The sequence below is a fragment of the Megascapheus bottae genome, chromosome 1 (genome assembly GCF_031878675.1).
Source record: "Megascapheus bottae isolate mThoBot1 chromosome 1, mThoBot2.hap1, whole genome shotgun sequence".
In the NCBI taxonomy this organism is placed as follows: domain Eukaryota; kingdom Metazoa; phylum Chordata; class Mammalia; order Rodentia; family Geomyidae; genus Megascapheus; species Megascapheus bottae.
In genome coordinates this window covers 30,718,597-30,740,907 of record NC_143509.1, presented here as the reverse complement: position 1 = coordinate 30,740,907, position 22,311 = coordinate 30,718,597, and the positions used below count along the sequence as shown (strand labels likewise).

At 50.8% G+C, this 22,311-nt stretch overlaps 1 protein-coding gene across 5 annotated transcripts in view; it reads left to right on the top strand.

Moving 5' to 3' along the window:
- The window catches only part of Evi5l (ecotropic viral integration site 5 like), a 33,561-nt gene that overhangs the window by 5,757 nt on the left and 5,493 nt on the right, over nt 1-22,311 (top strand). For 2 of the 5 annotated variants that reach the window (XM_090341704.1, XM_090341694.1), the window contains exons 2-12: nt 8,760-8,950; nt 11,363-11,552; nt 11,708-11,932; nt 12,027-12,101; nt 12,868-12,993; nt 14,326-14,469; nt 14,586-14,675; nt 15,473-15,570; nt 15,656-15,716; nt 19,998-20,051; nt 22,045-22,077. In XM_090341704.1, the coding sequence (XP_090197830.1) occupies nt 8,814-8,950; nt 11,363-11,552; nt 11,708-11,932; nt 12,027-12,101; nt 12,868-12,993; nt 14,326-14,469; nt 14,586-14,675; nt 15,473-15,570; nt 15,656-15,716; nt 19,998-20,051; nt 22,045-22,077 (1,233 nt within the window). In that variant the 5' untranslated portion in view covers nt 8,760-8,813. Of the gene's footprint in view, nt 1-4,798; nt 4,915-8,759; nt 8,951-11,362; nt 11,553-11,707; nt 11,933-12,026; nt 12,102-12,867; nt 12,994-14,325; nt 14,470-14,585; nt 14,676-15,472; nt 15,571-15,655; nt 15,717-19,997; nt 20,052-22,044; nt 22,078-22,311 lie in introns of all 5 variants that reach the window. The other 3 variants (XM_090341708.1, XM_090341707.1, XM_090341700.1) reach the window with 2 other exon arrangements.

Sequence of the window (22,311 nt, the reverse complement as noted above, 5' to 3'; positions counted from 1 at the left end):
AGCTCTAGCCTTGAGAAAGTCCAAGGACAGTGCTCAGGCCCTGAGCTCAAGCCCAGGACTGGCAAAAAAAAAACAAAAAAAAAACTTTCAGAGCAGCAAAGGAGGATTAAATGAGATAATATGCACCTGGAACTGAGGATGAAATGCCAGGCATGGCAGGGCATATCCAGCACCTGTCCATTTTCCCAGAGGCTGTTCATTGTGGCCTACCCCTTGCTAAGGAGTCTCAAACCTGGCAGCATAGGCAGGGCCATTGCCCCCAGGAGTTGGGAGCAGCCAGCGCCATAGTGGTCAGCTGACCAAACTGGGCAAATTGGGGTCACTAGGCTTCAGCTCCAGAATGGAGTCTGTGTTCCCAGTAATCATCAAAGGAGGAGGCTCGGGAAGGAGAGGGCGCTGAGGGAGGGAGCTAGACTGAAAGGGAATTTGAGGTCTGGATTCCTGTCACTGAAAATGCCACTTGCTTCCTGAAAGATGGTTCACATGCACAGGCTTACTCGCCCCACTGCGAAATAAGGGCCATGATTTATGAAGTGCCCCACCCACTCTTGTTTATACACATATATATTATATTCTTTGTATTTTATATTTATGTATTATTTAAATATATTACATGCAAATATCTGGTGTATATAATACATATTTGTATTCAATATATTAATACTCATATAAATATATATTCATCTTATGCAATACATTTATATTTGTATGTTTATATTTAATATAAAATGTATATTATCTATTTTATGTGGTTATAGACTACATTGTATATTATATACAAGTTTATAATATATAAATATATGCTATATATTTACCTAATATATGACTACATTATATGTTTTTATTTTTTTATGATTTTTTTCTTTTTTTATTGTAATTAGTAAAAGGGTTACATGATATTTGCCAGATAGAAGGTGCATTAATTCACATACATTGATACCCTTTCACATGTCTTGGTACCCATTACCCTCCCCCCCATTATATGTTTTTATACTTTCCTTTTTGTCAGTCATGGGGCTTGAACTCTGGGCCTGGGCATTTTCCCTGAGCTCTTCAAATCAAGGCTACTGCCCTACCCCTGGAGCCACAGCCCTACTTGCAGATTTCTGGTGGTTAATTTGAGATAAGGGTCTCAAGGCGGACTGAGAGTTTGGCCCAGTGATAGAGTGCTTGCCTAGCATACAGGAAGACTCCATTCCTTGGTACCACATACATAGAAAAAAGCTGGAAGTAGTGCTGTGGCTCAAGTGGTAGAGTGCTAGCCTTGAGAAAGCCCCAGGACAGTGCACAGGCCCTGATTTCAAGCCCCAGGACTGGGGAAAAAAAATGGTTTTTAAAAGCTGAGCACAGTGGCTCACACCTGTAATCCTAGCTACTCAGGAGGCTGAGATCTGAGGATTGCGGTTCAAAGCCAGCTTGGGCACTAAAGACTGTGAGGCTCTCATCTCTAATTAATCACCAGAAAACCAGAAGTGGCACTGTGACTCAAGGGGTAGGGTGGTAGCCTTGAAGTGAAGAGCTCACGGACAGTGCCCAGGCCCAGAGTTCAAGCCCCACAACCGACAAAGAAAACTGCTTTGTAGTGCCTGGGCTGGCTTTGAACTACAATCCTCAGATCTCAGCCTTCTGAGTAGCTAGGATTACAAGCACAAGCCACCACACCCAGCTTATATATTTATATATTACATTTTATATCTTATATGTTCTATATTTTATAAATACATATTATATGATGCATATTAAATATATTTAATATATTTACTATATGAAGGTGGGCTGAGGGCAAAGGCTGTGGTGTAGCCACCCTGAATCCTTCCTCTGTGGCCTGCTGGAACACCAGCAAGCCACACTTTGCTCACCCTGGGACCTGTCCCATGTTTTAGTTTTCTTGTCCTCTCCAGTGCAGAATCTTTATTTTATGTTTCTTTCTGTGGTATGAAGATAGAGCATAGCACGTGCTAGGCAGGCACAGTACCAGTGAGCTACAGTCTGGCCTCTAAAAATGATGAGAAGCTGCACCTGATGGTATATACCTGTAATCCCAGCACCTGGATTCCTCAGGAGGCAAAACTGAATCAAAAGTGTAAGACCAGCCAGGATTTCATAGCAATTCCAGGCCAGTCAGAGTTACATAGGGAGACATTTTGAGGAAAACCAAAATGTTTTTGCAAAATAAATAAAGGGGCCTAGTGGTAGAGTGCTTGCCTAACAATCAGGAAGCCTGGGGTTCGATTCCTTGGTACCACTTACACAGAAAAAGCCAAAAGTGATGCTGTGGCTCAAGTGGTAGAATGCTAGCCTTTAGCAAAAAGTGCCCACAGACAGTGCCCAGGCCCTGCGTTCAAGCCCCAGGACTGGCAAAAAGTAAAATTATAGTAAGTCAGGTGCCAATGGCTCATACGTGTAATTTTAGCTACTCAGAAGGCAGCAGCCTAGAGGATCACAGTTCAAGACCAGCCTGGGTAGAAAAATCCCTGAAACTCCATCTACAAAGTAACCAACAAAAAGCTAGGCTGGAGGTGTTGCTCAAGTGGTAGAGCACCAGATGTGAGCAAGGAAACTGAACAAGTATGAAGCCCTGAGTTCCAATCCCAATATAAGCACAAAACAGGAAAACAAAGATTAAAAGATAGACTTTCCATGTATCCCGAGTTTCCCCTATCCAGTGTCCTGTAATTAATGTAACATTCCTCTGATACATTTGTTGTGATTAGTGGACCAGTATTGATACATTATTATTCATCAGTGGTTTCCTCAGGTTTCCCCATATGTCCTCCTAGGCTCTCTAGGGCTCTGACCAGGGGTGTTTCAGACTGTCCTTGACTTTAATATCCTGACAGACTGAAGGACTAGCCACTGCATGTACCCTCCCCTGCTCTGGATCTTTCTGGTGGTTTCGTGGTTAGAAGAGGCAGGGCGCTGGCTTTAAAGGCAAAACGATCACAGAAGTAAGATCGGGCACGTGGCATCCTCATGACTGACCTTCATCACCTAGCTGAATTGCATGGAAATTGTTTGTCTTCTTTCATTCAACATGTTTTTTGAGCACCTACTGAATGCTAAGTAAGTAGTGCATCAGGAGCTGGGGATAGAAAGTTAAGAGAGGCCTTTCCTTCAACACATGACGCTGGGAGTGTTAGTACACAATTATGATCCCAGTACTCAAGAGGCAGAGGCAGGAGGATCTGAGCTGGATGCCAGCCTGGGCGATATGGCAAGAGTCTGTATAATTAGTTAATTCATTATAGGTTTGTAACCCTACAAGGCAGACAGGCAGGTACAGAAGGCACTGCCATAGAACAGGTGTTGGGCCAGGCTGGGGTTAGTGTTTTCAAGGAAAAGAGACAGAAAAATGAGCACGGATGGTAGAGGGAGGAGGATTGTCAGCATAATGATTTCAGAGTGCAGATGTTTTACAAAGGTCCTGGGGCTCCCTTTCCAGTCTGAGATAACAGGGGGTAAGCAGAGCATGCTGGGGGCTTGGGGTGCAGGGGGCGGGGCCAAGGTGCAGGGGGCGGGGCTGGAACGCTCGATGGGGCGGGGCTTGAATGCTGAAGGAGGCATAGTTGGGATGTAAGAGGGGGCAGGGCTGGGATGCAGGAAGAGATGGAGCTGGAATCTGGAGGAAGTGTGGCTGAGATGCAGGGGGAGGTGGGACTGGGATGCATAAGGGGGCACGTCTGGGATGCCCGATGGGAAGGGCTAAGGTACAGGAGGAGGCAGGACTAGGATGCTAGAGGGGAGGAGCCAGGAAGATGCAGGGCTTGAATGTCAGAGGGGTGGGGCTGAGATGCCCTGCATCTTAGGAAGATGCCTGAATTCCACTTAGCCATTAAGAGACACAGCGGAGTTTGGGGCTAAGTTGATTTTCTCCCCTGTTTCAGAGGCATGGTGAACAGAACAACAGAAGAAATAGAGGCCCCTAAAAGAGGCTGAGAGTTTGGTCTGGTGGCAAAGTGCTTGCCTAGCATGCACGAAGACCCAGGTTCGATTCCTCAGTACCACATGCATAGAAAAAGCAGGAAGTGGTGCTTTGGCTCAAGTGGTAGAGTTCTAGCCTTGAGGAAAGCCTAAGGACAGTGTTCAGGCCCTGAGTTTAAGCACCAATCCTGGCAAAAAAAAATAGCCTAGTGCAGTGACTCATACCTGTAATCCTAGCTCCTCAGGAGGCTGAGACCTGAGGATCAAGGTTCAAAGCCAGCCTCAAGCACAAAAGGACCTGAGACTCTTATCTCCAATTAACCTCTAGAAAATGGGAAGTGGGGCTGTGGCTCATGGGTAGGGTGGTAGCCTTGAGCTAAAGAGTTCAGGGACAGCGGCCAGGCCAAGTTCAAGCACCATCACACACACACAAAGAAGCCCTGAAAAGGAGCATATTAAGACAGTAGCTAGGGCCGGGAGCTTGGCCTAGTGGTGGATGCTCGCCCAGTATGCACGAAGACCCAGGTTTGATTCCTCAGTACCACATATATAGGAAAAGCTGGAAATGGTGCTGTGGTTCAAGTGGTAGAACTCTGGCCTTGAGAAAACCCAAGGACAGTGCTCAGGCTGTGAGTTCAAGCCTCAGGACTGGCAAAAAAAAAAAAAAAAGACAGCAGCTGGCCTTGGGACTGGAAAGGAGAGGCCAGCAGGGAAGAAAGGGGCCAGCTGGTCCTGCATGACAGGTGGGCTCAGTTTGGTGGAATGGCCCAGGAATGGCCCCTGTTGTGGAAGGAAGCAGGGACTGTCCCTCTTCAGGAGGGTGGAGTCTACCTCCATGTTGGGGGTGAGCCAAGCATTTTTCTGAAATCCTGCCCAGCCAACAGGGAAGGATTCCGGGATGCTGAAATTTTGTCCTGCGTCTTCCAGAGTGCCATCCCTCCCTGCATCGTGATCGCTCTGCGGTCCACTTCACCTGTCAGCTTCTTAACTGAGGTACAATCCATAGGCCATGAAATATAACCACTCTTAAGGTCTGCAGGTTAGCGATGTCTAGCACAGAGTGGTGTAACTCTCACTCACGTAGTTCCAGAATTCACCCATCAATCATTGCTCAGTCCTGCCCACCCCTTGGAAAACACGAATCAATGTTCTAGCTCTACAGATTCACCTATCCTGGGTATTTCATATAAGTGGAAACAGAGTGACATTTATGCCTGGCTTCTCTCACCAAGCACCTGTCCGTCCATGAGTACTTTGTTCCTTTTCATGGCTGAGTGATATTCCACTGTGTTCATCCCCTGATGGATGTTTATTTCCACATTAGGCTCTTGTGAGGGCGCTGTTGTGAGCATTCACATACAGATTTGCCTGGTTTGTTTGTTTGAACCTTCATGCCCAGTCTGGCTTGGAACTTCTAGCCTCAGATCTCAGCCTCCGAGGTAGCTAGGATTCCAGGTGTGAGTCACCTGTGCCTGGCATATCTGGTTGTTGTTTTTGTTTTGTTTTTCTTTTCATTCTTGGGTAGACCTCTAGGAAGAACCCAGTAGCGACTGGATCACCACACCTGTGGCTCTCCTGTTTACATTTGTGTGGGATTATCTGTCCTCTTCGGCCTTGCCAAGGTTTTTAATCCAAGCATTTACTTGGATCTGTGAAAGAAAGCTGAGGTGATTGTTTCCTGGTCTTTTCTCAGATCCTCCACAAGGGCAGAACAATTCCTGTCCAAATGGGGAGAACACGGAGTGAAGAGGAACCCTTAGGAGTAGTTAGCTACCTCCTCCAGCCCGTGGGAGGCAGGAAAAGCTAGAAGTAAAGGTTTTGCAATCACCTGCAGATGTTTGCACAGTTAAGCTCTGAGATAACCCCAGAGGCTAAATGGCAAAGGCCTAAGAGACTTAAGGAAGGAAAAAGCAAATGCACAGAAAAGGGAGAGAGAAAGGCTGCGGAGGGTCCTGCCACCTGGACTTTTCTGTCCCCACATGACCCCTCACACACACCCTCTTCCCACTCTGCCAGCCTCGCTCAGCTTCCGGAGGCGTGGCCACAGTGGGGAGGCCTGGCAGAGTCATGGTCGGTAACGCAGCAACTCTTCTGCCTTTGGGACCCCTTTGGGGAGCAGCTGAAGTGGAGGGTTGGATTTGAGGGTGTCAAGAGGCTGGAAGTGCCCCCCCCCCCCACTTAAGAGGCCAGAGCCTTTCTGGGCATCTCAGTGTCCATCCAGCAAGGAAGGATTGGCAGCGAATTCCAGGCTTTGACCTTGCCCACTTCCCAGGCTACTTTTGTCCATCTGTCAGGCTGCCCCACACACACACAAGGGCTGAGGACAAGTAGTTAAATCTATGAGAAATGTGGCATTGCAGAGAGAGCCAGAACAGCAGCAAGCCAGGCCTGAGCCCTAGACCTAGCCAAGGTGACAAGATCTGGACAGAACAGGAAGTGTGTGTGTGTGTGTGTGTGTGTGTGTGTGTGTATGCATGTATGCATGTACTCATGTGCAGTCTTCAAGGGAATGGTTTCTGATGCTGGCCTCCGTTTAGAGTCTGGGGACAAGTCCAGAGAAAGTTCTAGAAGGTTCAGACTATAAATTTCATCACCATGTACTGACCACATTTTATTTTGCATGAAATACATGTTAATGTGTGCTCAATCGCTGCATAAACTCCACTAGGGGGTGGCCCTTGAGCTTCGGGGCATTTTTTTAATGATAAATTCCCACTTTGGGGGGGAAAGGGTGGGTCCCCCACACTCAGATGCTTGTGGCTCTGCTCACAGGGATGGAGCGGTACAGACCACCATCCCTGCTCACACATTCTTTCTCTCAGCTCTTACCAAGCTCCCACTGCATCTCCAATCTCATGGGGATTCTGAGGCCTTGAGCCTTACTTCTACTACCTCTTCCCCACCCCCCACCCCCCCAGATCTGAAGCCACCTTCCCGGTCTCTACCTGCTTAGAAAACACCTCATGCTCAGCATTTCTTTACTGAGTCCTGTCCATCTGGGCCTGGAAGGCTGCAGACTTTGACTCTGTGAGGCCCCGGATCTGGGCCCCCACTGAGTCTCTCGCCAATAATTAACTCATAGTTAGGCTTTTCACTTAGGTGATTCTCCAGCTAGCCAAAACTCACCAAAAAAAAAAAAAATACAGCCCTCCATACCCACAGACTTTGAAGCCTTTTTGGTGGGGGCAGAAATAGGACCATTGTCCCCTAGGGGAACAAAGTAAGAAAGGGGGTTTCGCTTGCCCTATATACTCAGTGAGCAAGACAGGAAGAAGGACCAGAATTAGGGGTGGAAGCTATAGGAAGGCCCCCCGAGACATGAAGCTGGATAGGCACAGGCAAAGCAGTCTGTTCTCATCTTGTCACTGCTGTCCAGGAAATCCAGTGTCCCCTCTCCTGGGGCCCAATGAGGCCATCAGAGCCAGGTCACGTGGAGTCCAAGACACACAGAGGCCTGGATAGCATGAAGTTACCACGTGATGGAGAGATTTCTTCCTGCCTCCGTGACCCCAGGACCCCCCATCTTAAATCCTGGGTGCTAGCTGAGTTCAGCAAGCCAACTCATGGCTGGGCAAAAAGAACATGCCATCCCCAAGCCTCTGTTCCCACCCCTATATCTCAGAGGCATTTGTGACCCCAGGAAGCCTCTTCTAGGGAGTTGTCAGAGTCCCCCCTTTCCACCCACGCCCTGACCAATCACAGGAGCCCCAGGAGATCCTGGCTGAGTAGCCATGGCTGACACTGGTGGTCAAACACTGTCAGGCCCTCTTCTAACATTATATACTAAAGCTGCTCAATTTTCACAGCCTCCCTCTGAGGTAGAGCTCCTAAGATTTCATTCTATGGCGATCAGAGAAGCCATGTGACTGGCCCAAGTTCAGACACAGGTTCATGTGGATTTGGGTCAGGGGGAGGTTTGTCAGTCATGGGGCTTGAACTCTGGACCTTGGCACTGTCCCTGAGCTCTTCAGCTCAAGGCTAGTGGTCTACCACTTAGAGTCACAGCACTACTTCCTATTTTCTGGTGGTTAATTGGAGAGATAAGAGTCTCATAGACTTTAGTGCCCAGGCTGGCTTTGAACCGTGATCCTCAGTTCTCAGCTTCCTGAGTAGCTAGGGTTACAGGTGTGAGCCACTGGTACCCAGCCTTTTTTTTTTTTTTTTAAACCTGGTGCTTATCTGCCTCCCATTAGACTGGCAGAAAGGAAGAAGCCAGCATCTTGACCCCTTGGCGGGTCAGGCAGTCACCCCAGGAAGAACAGGGTAGATGCCTCCTGGCTGAGATCAGATTTAGGTTCCCGGAACTGTGACACTTCCAACCCTGGCTTCTGAGCCTGAGGGGCAACAATGATTCCAGCTTTTGCCAGTGCCAGACAATTAACAGTGGAGAATAATTGCTTTGCCAGTGCCAGCAGCTCACTCTGCTAGATGAGGTAGGGAAGGTTAGATGAGGGTACTAACTCCCCAGGCCACAGTAAGAGGAATGAGACAGTGTTGCCAGTTAAGAGCCTCCACAGGGGGCCTGGGTGGTCTGTGTCCTTGGGACTCTGAGTGACAGAAAGTTCTGCCCCAGACCCTGCGTTAGGGACTTGGTATGGAGTGGAGCCTTAGCCCTCACATCCGGAGACGCCCACCCCCCCCCCCCTGCTCCTGTCCCCATCCGGGCATTTGGCAGAGATTCTCACAGCCAGAGACTGAATTAGAAGACTCCTGATTGGCTGTCTGCTGGCCTGGAGCATGTGGGAACTGGAAGTAGGAAGCTTAGAATTGAAGAGTGTCCCAAGAGTGGACAGGCCTAGCTGGCCTCATGTTGACCATATGTATTCTCTCCTCTCCAGACAGACCTGTGATTCGCCCCCCCCCCCACCCCACGGCTGAGGAGCCTGCACACCATGGCAAGCCCCACGCTGAGCCCCGACTCCTCATCTCAGGAGGCCCTGTCGGCCCCCACCTGCTCCCCCACCTCTGATTCTGAGAACCTCAGCCCCGATGAGCTGGAGCTGCTGGCCAAGCTTGAAGAGCAGAACCGGTGAGTATGAAGAAGTGGAGGGGCCAGGGTAGGAGCTCGGGGGTACAGCCTGGGCTCCCCAGCCCCTTCTCAAGATGAGGAGACCCAGGAGTCTAGAGGGCAAGTGAACCTGGCTGTTACTCACTGAAGCCACTGTGGAAGGATGAGGTTAATGCCCCTTTCTGCCTCCTCCTGGCTTGCCTTCATGGTGGATTTTAAGTTTGGGTCTAGGGGGGTAGCAGGATTGTTTTGTTTTGTGTATGATGGAATCCAGGGCCTCGAACATACTATGCAAGCCCTCTACCACCGAGCCACATCCCCAGCCCAGTACTTGAACTCAGGGCCTCAGGTTCATGCTGTTTGCTTGCTTCTCTGGCTCTCTGCCACTTGAGGCATCCCTCCAGTCCAGCTTTTAGCTGGTTAATTAGAGATAGAGTCTTTCAGATTTGTATGCACGCTGGTACTAGTACTTGAACTCAAGAACTAGGTGCTGTCCCTTAGTTTTTTTCCCCTCAAGGCTAGTATTCTTTCTTTTTGTACATGTGTGTCAGTTATAGGGCTTAAACTTAGGACCTGGGTGCTGTCCTTGAGTTCTTTGACTCAAAGCTAACACTACCACTTTGAGCCACAGTGCCACTTCTGGTTTTCTGGTGGTTCGTTGGAGGTAAGAATCTCATGAACTTTCCTGCTGGCTTTGAACCACAATCCTCAGATCTCAGCTTCCTGAGTAGCTAGAATTATAGCTATGAGCCACCAGCACCCGTCCAAGCCTGGCATCTTGACTGCCACTAAAGAGACACAATTCTACTCATAGCTTTTTTGATGGCTAGCTGGAGAAAAGAATTTTACGGACATTCCTGCTCAGGCTGGCTTTGAACCATGATCCTCAGATTTCAGGATAGCGAATGTGAGCCACTGCCACTCAGTTTCCCAGATTTTTTTTCAGCCCAAGAGGACCTCGAACCTCATTCCTCCTGGTCTGAGCCTCCTGAGTTGCTAGGATTACAGGCATGTCAAAAAGATACTTACTCACAGTTCCCAAAGGGAAGAGACATGTCACCACCCAGGGCCATGCCAAGAAGCTCCAGGGCCCATCAGGAGGCAGAGGGAACCAGAGAAACCGTGGGCCATTTTTACAGTGGTTTCCATGGAAGGAATGGGTGAGGCAGGGTAAGTCAGCTAATGATTCACTTAGTTTGAGTCATTCCAGCAAACTCTAGGTTTAGGAACTGTCCCTTGCTGTTACCTGGCCTTAGGGGGACAGGTATGGGCAGGTAGACCGTGAACCTAATGTGAAAGTCTGAAGCCGGAAGTGGACTCTGAATGGGTTTATTTGCGTATAAAAGGTATACTCCTTACCTCCATTTGTGGCTCACACCTGTCATCCAAGTTACTGAGGAGGCTGACATCTGAGGATCATGGTTCAAAGCCAGCCTGGGCAGGAAAGTCTGTGAGACTCTTATCTCCAGTGAACCACCAGAAAACAGGAAGTGGAGCTGTGGCATAAAGTGGTGGAGCATGAGCCTTGAGCAAAAGAGCTCAGGGACAGCACCCAAGCCCTGAATTCAAGCCCCATGATCGATTTAAAAAAAGAAAGGAAAAAAAAAAGGTGCACTCTTGGATAGGTGACTGGCTACATCCTTCCCTACAGGATCCGCAGAACTCAGCTACCAAAACATCACAAGCAGATAGTTAGCCAGGCCTGGTAGTTCATGCTGTAATCCCAGCACTCAGGAGACTATGAAGATCATGAGTGCCAGACCAAATGGTAGAGTGCCTGTCCTGTAAACAAAGTCCTGAGTTCAAGCACCAGTTACTGCTGAGAATGAGAGCAAGGGAGGGATGGAAGGACAGAAGGAAGAAAAGAAGGGACGGAGGGACAGAGGGAGGGAAGTTAGTACAAGTTAACAGAGCCCCTTTTAGCTGAGAATGTGGCCTAGTGGTAGAGTGCCTGCCTAGCACGCACAAAGCCCTGTGTTCAATTCCTCAGTACCACAAACAGAAAAAGTCAGAAGCAGTGCTGTGGCTCAAGTGGTAGAGTGCTAGACTTGAGAAAGCCCAAGGACAGTGCTCTGGGCCCTGAGTTCAAGCCCCTCCCCCTAAAAAAATAGAGCCCCTTTCTAGCTGATTGTCTTTAGTCAGGGGTTGCTGTCTGCCCCCCTCCCCCCAGTCTAAATCACCTCAACAGATGTGTGTGGGGTTGACTGAATGAAAGGATTGAGACAGTCAAGCGCTTAGCACTGACAAGGACACACAGGGCCCATGAAGCGAGACCGCACTCAGAGAGGTGGAGCCACTAGTCAAGGTTGCTGAGCCCCAGTGTGCTGTGACATCCCCCCACCCTGCAGGAGGACAGGCTGGGCCCCCCACAAAGCCCTGTCATCCCCAGAGAATCCTCCAGGGCCCCCTTCCACCCCTGCCCTTCCCACGCAGGCTCCTGGAAGCCGACTCCAAGTCCATGCGCTCCATGAACGGCTCTCGGAGGAACAGCGGCTCCTCGCTCGTGTCCAGCTCCTCGGCCTCTTCCAACCTGAGCCACCTGGAGGAGGACACGTGGATCCTTTGGGGGCGCATCGCCAACGAGTGGGAGGAATGGCGGCGCCGGAAGGAGAAGCTGCTCAAGGTGGCAGGGGAGTAGCCAGCAAACCGGGCAGTGAGGCAGGGAAGGGGGTGGCACAGGTGGCTGGGTGGGGGGGGGGTCACTGGGCCACTGAGCATCCTTGGGGGACACAGCCCAACCCCTGCCTCCTGTGCCTACCCCCCGCCCGCCTGGGACAGGAGCTCATCCGCAAGGGCATACCGCACCACTTCCGGGCCATCGTGTGGCAGCTTCTGTGTACTGCCACCGACATGCCAGTCAAGAACCAGTACTCGGAGCTGCTCAAGATGTCCTCGCCGTGCGAGAAGCTCATCCGCAGAGACATAGCCCGGACCTACCCTGAGCACGAGTTCTTCAAGGGCCAGGACAGCCTGGGTCAGGAAGTGCTTTTCAATGTCATGAAGGTAAGGCCCCCGGGGAGCCCTCCTGACACCCTCCCCTGCCCCAGGGGCCTGAGAGGGTCTGCACTCACACCCCATGCCCACGGTTTCCTTGCAGGCTTATTCCCTGGTAGACCGCGAGGTGGGCTACTGCCAGGGTAGTGCCTTCATCGTGGGCCTGCTCCTCATGCAGGTAAGTGGCCCCGCCCCCCGGAAGTGGACGCAAGCCCGGGGTCCCGCCTTCCTCACCCAGTTGTCCTCCAAAGCCACTTTGCTGGCACATGCCATCTAGGATAGAGACAGAACTAGAGGGGAGGAGGCGGGGTTGGATATGGAGGGGACCTGAGCATTCTGGGGGTCTGGGGGGTTATTCAGAGAAACCAGGCTTAGAATAGACTCCCTTAGACTCCCTTTCCCTTTGTTTTGGGGGTTTTGGTGGTGGTGGTGGTCATGGGGCTTGAACTGAGGGCCTGAGCACTGTCCCTGAGTGCTTTTGCTCAAGGCTTTACCACTTGGAGCCAATAGTACCACTTCCGTTTGGTTTTGTTTTTGTTTTTCTGGTGGGGTGCATACTTGGAGATAAGAGTCTTTGGGGACTTTTCAGCCTTGGCTGACTTCAAACCATGATCCTCAGATCTCAGCCTCCTGAGTAGCTAGGATTACAGGCCTGAACCACCAATGTCCTACTAGAATGAGGAGAAAAAGAGACAGCAGGAGCTGTGGTGGCAGTCAGATCTGGATTCAGGCCCCAGCTCCATTGTTTCCTTCCATTGACTGATGGAATTTCACCTCAAGTGACTGGTGGCTTATCCAGCTACAGTCCATGTCCAATAAATGTCAGCAGCACAGAAATGGGGCGTGCATACTGAGACTCTCCCAAAAGCCATGAACACAGCTGTCTCCTCCATTTCCCCCCCCCACTTGCCACACTCAGAGCCTCTGCCCACCTGTCCCCCTAGATGCCCGAGGAAGAAGCCTTCTGCGTGTTTGTCCGGCTGATGCAGGAGTACCGACTGCGGGAGCTCTTTAAGCCCAGCATGGCTGAGCTGGGGCTTTGTATTTACCAGTTTGAATACATGCTGCAGGTGAGGGGGGGTGGGGATGGGGGGCACCCCAGTATCCCCAGGGATCTCTTGGAATGAGAAGCCCAGGCCTTAGAAATCACACGTGGAAGTCACCACCGAGAAAGGAGATTCCTGCCCCTACTCCCACAGTGCTGGGTACGTAGGCTTCCATGGGGCAAGGCTGGTGCCATCAGACACCCCCACTCCTCCCTTTTGTGTTCTGGGTGTCATGGAGGGAGGGTGAGTGGTATCTGCCTGCCACTGCTGATTACAAGGGGAACCTCAGACGGGCTCTGTTTATAAATAGCAGCCCCCACCAGGCTGGCAGACAGCTACCATGTTTCTGTGCCTGCATTCTCATTCACACACACACACACACACCCTGCTACAGAAACCTGTAACAAAAGGGCCGTGGATCAATGAGCACCCTCCTCTGAGCCCCAAAAGAGACAGTGTTGCTGGGGAGGTGCAGGAATGTGACCAAGGCCAGGGGAGATGTGGAAACCCAGAGCATAGAGATGCAGCCAGGCACCAGGATGCAGCCCATGGTCCAAATACCTCCAGCCTCAGTTTCCCTAGCGATGCCTGTTTCCAGCAGTCTGAAGTTAAGGTCCATCCAAAAAGGATTCCACTCCCACGTACACTCCCCCCCCACACACGGCCACCACCCCCAGTGTGCCACTGAGCTTCATACTGGGGACCCTAGTGAGGCAGAGCAGCCGGCAAGTCACCCACCCCAGCATGAGCTGCGCCAGGCTCTGCCTGGGACAGTGGGTCTGCCCCTTGATCTCATGGTGGTGGTCTTGTGGGTAACCTAATGCCCCCACCCACCCACAAAGCCCAGAAGCTTCTCTTTGAAGTGATCAAGAAAGCACCATGAGGTGATTGCAGGTGGCTCACGCCTATAATCCTAGCTACTCAGAAGGCTGAAATGTGAGGATGGTAGTTCAAAGCCAGTCTGGGCAGAAAAGTCCATGAGACTCTTATCCAATGAACCACCAGAAATGGCACTGTTCCCAAGGTCTAGTCTTGAGTGAAAGAGCTCAGGGATAGCACCTAGGCCCTGAGTTCAAATCCCAGGACTGACAAAAAGCCCTAAGTTACTGCAACTCAAGCAGTCAGGCCAGTACCTGCCCAGAAGGGGCATCCAACATACTATGTCTGCCTGTGCCCATATCCCATTGCCACTCAAAGTTTTGGGGTGCTTCAACATCCCCCAAACTTAGTACTTGCAGTACCTGCTAAGGAAGCTTCATGGGTCTCACAGGGCAGGGATGCTGGGACCTGGCACCCTAGGGTGTGTGTGGCCAGCCCCCCTTCACTGTGCCTGCTGGACTTCTCCTCTTCTGGCAGGAACAACTTCCGGACCTGAACACCCACTTCCGCTCCCAGAGCTTCCACACGTCCATGTATGCTTCTTCCTGGTTCCTCACGCTCTTCCTCACCACCTTCCCTCTGCCTGTTGCTACCCGTGTCTTTGACATCTTCATGTACGAGGTGAGGGCTCCCCACCTCACCCATTGACTGGGGTCTGGGGCCCCGGGGAAAGGGTCTGAGCTGCCTGACACAGAGGCAGGGTTGCAGCCTCACAGCCTGACCACCCCCTTTTGCAGGGATTGGAGATCGTGTTCCGGGTGGGCCTTGCCCTGCTGCAGGTGAACCAGACAGAGCTGATGCAGCTGGACATGGAAGGCATGTCCCAGGTAGGCCAAGAGGGCAGGGAGGACAGGCCTCCCCCGCCCCACCAGGGACACCAGGCCCATACCTAGTCAAAGGCCCAGCAGACTCGCAGTGGAGACAGAGAATGGCCCCAAGCCCAGCTGAGCCCCGGGGGGGCCCCTCCTCCCTCCCCACCCTGATCCAGAGCCTCAAAGCCTCCTGACAAGAGCAGCTCTGGCTGAACCCACACACTCTGGGGTGCTGTCTCACCCCACTCCCTGGCCAGGAGAGGGCACAGGCAGGGAGAGAACCAGCTGTCTGGGGCAAGCCTCCCTTCCTGGCCCGCCTGGGCTTGCCCCAGAGACCAGACTGCCTCTCACCACCATTTCCCCATCACCCAGGGCCCTGCCCCCTCCCAGCCGCTTCCAGCTGGCACTTTGAGAGAAGAATACACAAAGGCCATGGTTGTGTCCCCAAACACGGCTGTCCATTGTCTACAATTGCCAGTGGGGGCCAGCTGGGCTGGGGGACAGGAGCAGTGTCCACTGAGGGCTACCTTAACCCTTTGTAGAAATCACTACACCTCCATGAAGGGCCCTGTGCTCAGCTCCCACACACCCACAGCCTTCCCCTTCTAGAAGCTCCCTGGCCTGATGGTCTCTAGTCACTGAAGCCCTGGGTCACAGACACCCTAGAAGGCCGGTCCTCCCTTCTCCCTATCTCTAGCTTGTCACCTTCAGTCATTCATTCCACAAACACAGACTGAATGGCCACAATTGGCCAGGGGATACCGCCAAGGCTCAGGAGGCCCTCGTGGCTCTGACCACCCGTGTCCCCACAGTACTTTCAGAGGGTGATCCCCCACCAGTTTGACAGCTGCCCAGATAAGCTGGTCCTCAAGGCCTACCAGGTCAAGTACAACCCCAAGAAGATGAAGAGGTAAGTGCCCAGCATGTGAGTGCCAAGGAGGGGAAAGGCCCTGAGGCTAAGCGGCATCCTCACAGCCCTCTCACCCGCCCTGCAGACTGGAGAAAGAGTATGCAGCCATGAAAAGCAAGGAGATGGAGGAGCAGATTGAGATCAAAGTGAGCCCTGGGCCTGGGGGTTGGGGGATAAGGGACAGGGATGGGTGCCCTTAGAAGCTCCCCTTGCAACTCCAGAACTGGCCACTAGAGGGCAGCCCTGCCCAGTGTATGGCAGGCCAGGCCATCCTTGGCCACCCACCGCAGTCTCCCATGATCCTCTGCCCACCTGCCCCTTCCTTCACCTGCCAGGCCAGTGTGGAAGCGCCTACCCCAGCCAGAAAATGCACAGCACTGGCAACACAACAGTAAGCAAGACAGCCAAAGTCCCTACCCTCATGCCCCCATGCGCTGTTGCCAAGAGACCGTCAATAAATCACTAAAATAGCATGGATTCTGCAGAGTGCTCTGGATACAAAGGGGTAGGGGAGGGCCAGGCAGGAGACGTTCCAAGCCCAGGGGCCCAGTGCACATGGCCTGGGGCACAACATTACATGCCTGATGGGCAGGTGTGCCAAGGCAGGCAGGAATCAGACACCAGGTATATAGACCAAAGTGGGGGCCCCCACCGTGGTTTCCCCAATGTCTGGGTTCCCTGAGTGTTCCCTCTATGCTTAAGCATTTATTGGGTCTCTGGTCCAGTACAGGGGACAGACAGGGACGGAACTCCCACAAAGACTGTGTCCTCATCAGAAACAGTGTCACACAGTGGCTGAAACCAAAATGTAAAAGATCAGGGTTCAAATCTCAACTGTGTTAGGCCCAGCTGAATGATCCTGGCCTGTGAATGCACTTCTCTAGGCCTCAGTGGCCCTCACTTATATTTATTTATTTTTGTTGGTTGTTAGGCTTGAACACAGACCTTGGGCCTTGTCTCCAAGCCTCTTTGTGCTCAGGCTAGCACTCTACCACCTTTGAGCCACAGTTCCACTTCCAGTTTTTGAGTAGTTAATTGGAGATAAGACTTTTCTGCCTGGCCTGGCTTTGAACTGTAATCCTCAAATCTCTCTCTCCTGAGTAGCTAAGATGACAGGCGTGAGCCACTAGCACCTGACTTTTTTATTATTATTATTATTATTATTATTATTATTATTATTAGTCCAGAAATTTTCCTGTCCTGGGTTTTGGGACTTCTCCGTTGCTCAGGAATGGCAGCGTATACCTACTCAAACCTGTGCTCTTGCTCAAGAGCTATTCTCTGGTGACCAGCCATAGGCAAACATGCCACCAACTCTTGGTCCATTAGGCCAGACTGGAAATTTCCCATGGGAAGGACTGGGGAGCCTCAAAGCTTCCCCCCCCCACCTCTACTAGGGTTTGAACTCAGAGCTTCAAAGATCTTGCTAGGCAGATCCTTACCACTTGAACTTGAGCCTCAGCCCATTTCTACAGAGCTATTCTCACAGAGTCCTGCCCTTGGATCATTTGCCCATAGCCTGTTTCAAAATGTACCAGGGATTTTAAGTCCGGTAAAGCAACTTGAAGAAAGACAGAGAGCAGAGCACCAATGGTTCATGCCTGTCATCCTAGTTACTCAGGAGGCTGAGATCTGAGGGTCACGGTTCAAAAAGTCCAAGAGACTCTTGTCTCCAATAAACTACTCGAAAAAGCTGGAAGTGGCATTGCGGCTCAAGTGGTAGAGTGCTAGCCTTGAACACAGAAAGGCTCAGGACAATGCTGAGACCGAGTTCAAGCCCCAGGACTGTCAAAAAGAAAAAAAAAGGAGGATAGTGTAACCACTTTGTGCCTTTGAAAGATTTTTTATTAATTAAAATCCCCAAGAGGAAGGAGCAGGCTATCCCAGACAGAGTCAGTGGAAAGTGAAGGTCAGGGCTTTTGGTGTGTAGGCAAATTTGGGCCGGCTCTGTAGTGGATAGTTAAAATTCCCACACCTCAGCCAGGCACAGTGGCTCACTCCTGTAATCCTAGCTACTCAGGAGGCTGAGATCTGAGGATTGAAGTTCAAAGTAGCCCAGGCACTAAAGACCGTGAGACTCCTATCTCCAATTAACCACTAGAAAAATGGAAGTGGAGCTGTGGCTCAAGGGGTAGGGTGGTAGCCTTGAGCTGCAGAGCTCAGGAACAATGCCTAGGCCTAGGACAAAAAAAAATCCCACAGCTCTAGCTGGTCCCCTAGATTTTAGTACTGGCCCTGGAGTGGTAGTGGTTTAGGCAAGCGAAATATTGGTGTGATGTGAACATTAGATAAAGAAGGGTGGTTGGGCTCTGTGCTGCTTGGTTTGTACATCAAAGACAGCTTGAGCTGCGTGGCTATGGCTCACATTTGTAATCCTAGCTATTCAAGAGGCTGAGATAGGAGGATCACAATTCAAAGCCAGCCTGGGAAGGAAAGTCCATGAGACTTTTATTTCTAATTAACTACCAGAAAACCAGAAGTAGTGCTTTGGCTTAAAATAGTAGAGCACTAGCCTTGAACAAAAGAGCTCAGGGACAGCACTCAGGCCCTGAGTTCAAGCCCCACGACTGACAAAAATAAAAAGTAAAAATTAAATTAAAAGCTGGGTGCAGAGGCTCACACCTATAATCCTAGCCACTCAGGAGGCTGAGTTATGAGGATCAAGGTTCAAAGCCCACCCAAGCACAAAAGGACCTAAGACTCTTATCTCTAATTAACCTCTAGAAAATGGGGAGTGGAGCTTGGCTCAAGGGTAGGTGGTAGCCTTGAGCTGAAGAGCTCAGGGACAGCACTCAGGCTGAGTTCAAAGCCCCATGACCCACAAAAAACTAAATTAAATTTAAAAAAAAAACATGGCCTCCTGGCTAGGAGTTAGCTAGTTCCACAACAGGGACACAACAAAAATAATAAGACACTGGAGTGTTCAAAGCATCATATACAGAAAAAAAATAATTCAGGATTTGCATATAACTTCATATACTAATTCCCTGTACATTCTTAAATCATTTTGGAATTGGCAGGAAATGGGGCACTTGTTAAACAAACCTGTCCCACACTCATCTGCTCATCTAAGCTATTTCTTCATAACCAAATGCAAGGGAGAACTAGGCATGTCACCACAGAACATTACCCACAATCCATCAGCACATCCTAATGGGCGGAGCCAGCAGGCCTGAAATCTCAGTGTTTGGCAGGCTGAGGCAGGAAGATCAGGAATCAAAGCCAGCCTGGACCACATAGTGAGAACCTAGCTCAAAAAATAAGCACCAACAAGGAAGACATTTTCCCCCAAGTGTGGTTGAAATGTGGTCATGAGCTTTCCTGGCTCATGCTACTCCTCAGCATGGAGGCCTTGAATTCTGAAAGGAGCTTATTCTGGAAATTTCTGAAGCTGGGAACAAAGCAACTGTCTTGACAGCAACCCCCAAACCTAAAGGCCTCTTCCTTTGAAAGACCCAAGCACCAGGTGCCAGTGGCTCATGCCTGTCGACCTAGCTATTTAGGAGGCTGAGATCCGAGGACTGAGGTTCAGAGTCAGCCTGGGCACTAATCTCTAGTTAATCACAGAAAAAGCCAGAAGTGGCACTGTGGCTCAAGTGGTGGAGCGCCATCCTTCAGCTATAAAAGAGTTCAGTGACAGTGCCCAAGCCCAGCAAGAAAAAAAAATCCAAATAAATTAATTAATTAAATTGAAAAAGACCCAAGTGCAAGTTAAAACCAGACTTCAGAGGATGACATGGGACTGTTCTCCCACGCACTTGAGAACACATTAATTTTCCTGAAATTTTTATTTTTTTTTTCCAGTCCTGGGCCTGAGCTCAGGGCCTGAGCACTGTCCTTGGACTTTCTCAAGGCTAGAGCTCTACCACTTGAGCCTCAGCACTACTTGGGCTTTTTTGTATGTATGTGGTACCGAGGAATTGAACCCGGGCCTTTGCGCATGCTAGGCAAGCACTCTACCACTAGGCCAAATCCCGGCCGAGTGATTTTTTAATATACTTTTTTAAGCCAAGCCCAGTGGTTCATGCCAGTATTTCTGGCTAGTTGGGAAGCAAGAAGTTGGGAGGTTTGAGGCTAGCCTTGGTGGGGTGGGGGAGTTAGCAAGCCCCAATCTCAATCAAGCCATCACAGGCTCAAGTGGCAGCGTGGAGCACAATCACAACACCCTTGGTTCAAATCCCAAGGCCATAAAAAAGAGGGGGGAAAATATAGTTCTTTCTTTCTGAGCAAGAATGGGCCCTATCTTCAAAAATCACTTCCTCACAGGACATGAGGTTGGCCCAGAGCTTCCTGTGGGTGATGTGGCTCCTGAGAGGACAAGCCTGCACCCCAATGCGGGGGGTTGGGGTGGGGAAAGGTACATGGGAGGTGCTTTCAGGAGTAGGGACCAGCTCTAATGTGCTCTCTTCCCCCCCTACCCTCCATAGAGGCTTCGGACAGAGAACCGGCTCCTGAAACAGCGGATTGAGACTCTGGAGAAGGTGAGAGGTGTGGATGGTATTCGGGGGCGGGGAAGGGCTGGGAATCTCCAGGACTCAGTCACCATCATGGCTTGGGACCAAAATCCCACCCTGAGTCTGCTGGGTGAGAAGCCTGGCTGAACCCCCCTGAGTCCCTACTGAGATCAGGGTTACTTATCCCTGGGGGGTCTGGGGAGACTCCCCTGACCTTTGTCCCCTGGGATGGTGACCCCAGGGGGGTAGAAGGGAGCCAGGGCCACCTGGCTAATGGAGGTGCCCTGTGTTCAGCCCCCCTACAATTTGGAAGTCTCTCTTTGGAAAGGAAGGAAGGACTGGAGGAAGACGGACAGCTTTACCATTTGCAGTGGGAAGCCATGGCTTTGATGCTGGACCCCAACATGTTAAAGACGATAGTGGAGCCGGGTGCGGTGGTTCACGCCTGTAATCCTAGCTACTTGGGAGGCTGAGATCTGAGAATCACGGTTCAAAGACAGCCTGGGCACTAAAGTCCGTGAGACTCTTATCTCCAATTAATCACTAGGAAATGGGAAATGAGGCTGTAGCTCCAGGGCTGAAGAACTCAGGGACAGTGCCCTGGCCCAGAGTTCAAGCCCCATGACCCACAAAAAAAAAAAAAAAAAAAAAAAAAAAAAGATGATGATAGGGTCTGATAGTTTACCATGACCCCAGGCCAGAATCTCCCCTTCTTTCTTGTCACTTGTTTCCCCCTCCTCTCTTCCTCTCTCTCTCTCTCTCTCTCTCTCTCTCTCTCTCTCTCTCTCTCTCTCTCTCTCTCTCTCTCTCTCTCTCTCTCTCTCTCTCTCGTCTGAGTCCAGGAAATCAGGACCTGATAACTTCCACTTACAGACTAGCACTACCAATTGAGCCACCCCTTTAACTCCTAACTCTTGTCCCAAAGCCCTTTTCCTTTCTTTCCTCTTTCTCTCTCTCTCTCTCTCTCTCTCTCTCTCTCTCTCTCTCTCTCTCTCTCTCTCTCTCTCTCTTTCTTTTTTGTGCTGATACTAGAGTTTAGCCTCCAGGTGTCCAGCTCTCACTGGTACTCTACCACTTGAGCCACACTTCTGCACCCGCTCTTAGCTGGTCTGTTGGAAATAAGATTTTCAAGGATTTATCAGCCCTGGTGAGTTTTGAACTGTGATCCTCAGCTCTCAGCCTCCTGAGAAATCAGGAATTATGAGTGTGAGCCACTGGCACTTGGCTCAAAGCCTCCATTTTTTCTTCTCCCTCCAAAAGTAAAACAAATTCCTGCCAGGCAGAGTGGCTCACACCTGTAATCTCAGCTACTTGATAGAAATGGAGATGAAAAGGATCAAGGTTCAAGGCCAGCCTAGCAAAAAGTGTGAGAAACTCACCCCCATCTCAAAAAAAGCTAAGAGTGGTAGCACCATTAAGTCATCCCAGCTCACAGAAAGCATATTAACTCTCAATCCTCCCATGAGAGACCTTATATGAAAGATATCCGAAGTAAAAAAAGGGGGGGGGCTGGGAAGTGGCTCAAGTGCTAGATTGCCTGCTTAGCAAACCACAAGGCCTCAAGTTCAAGTACCACGAAAAAAAGAAAGAAAGGAAGGAAGGAAGGAAGGAAGGAAGGAAGGAAGGAAGGAAGGGAGGGAGGGAGGGAGGGAGGAAGGAAGGAAGGGTTCCCAGCCTTCTCTGATCACAATGAAGAGAGATTTTTCTGATGCTGTTCTCCCAGCTAGTGGCCCCCTGTGTCCACCCCGTAGGTATGGCCACCCTGGTGACACCCCACATACACACACACACACCAACAAACCCCTCTCCAGGATGGAGCTGGCTCTGGCTTTGATCTTCCTCCGGGTCCTCTCTGCTGGTTTTCTGGTCTTCACTGCTGTCTCCCCTGCTTCTAGAAATAGTCCACCGCGTTAGTGACAAGTGGTTCTTGTCTGTCTCTCCCCCCTCCTGTCCCTGCGCCTTCCGCTCTGCCTCCTCCCTCTGTTGCTCGGGGATCCCCCTTCGCCCACCCGCCTGGTAGGAGAGCGCTGCTCTGGCTGATAGGCTAATCCAGGTACTGTAGCTTTTTTCTCCCTCTCCAGTCTCCTTCCTTGATCCCTGCACTTGACAGCCAGTAACTGCCCCTTCCCTGGCTGCTGCCATTTTGGGGGTGAGAGGGAAGGCCTAGCATCATGCATGGGGGCAGCAGGGGGCCCAATTCTGGGAGTCAGAATTCCCAGAATTCTCTTCCCTAGGGGTGGAGGGAGGCATGTGAGGTTGGGGGTGGGGTGGGGGCAGGCAGTGTGTG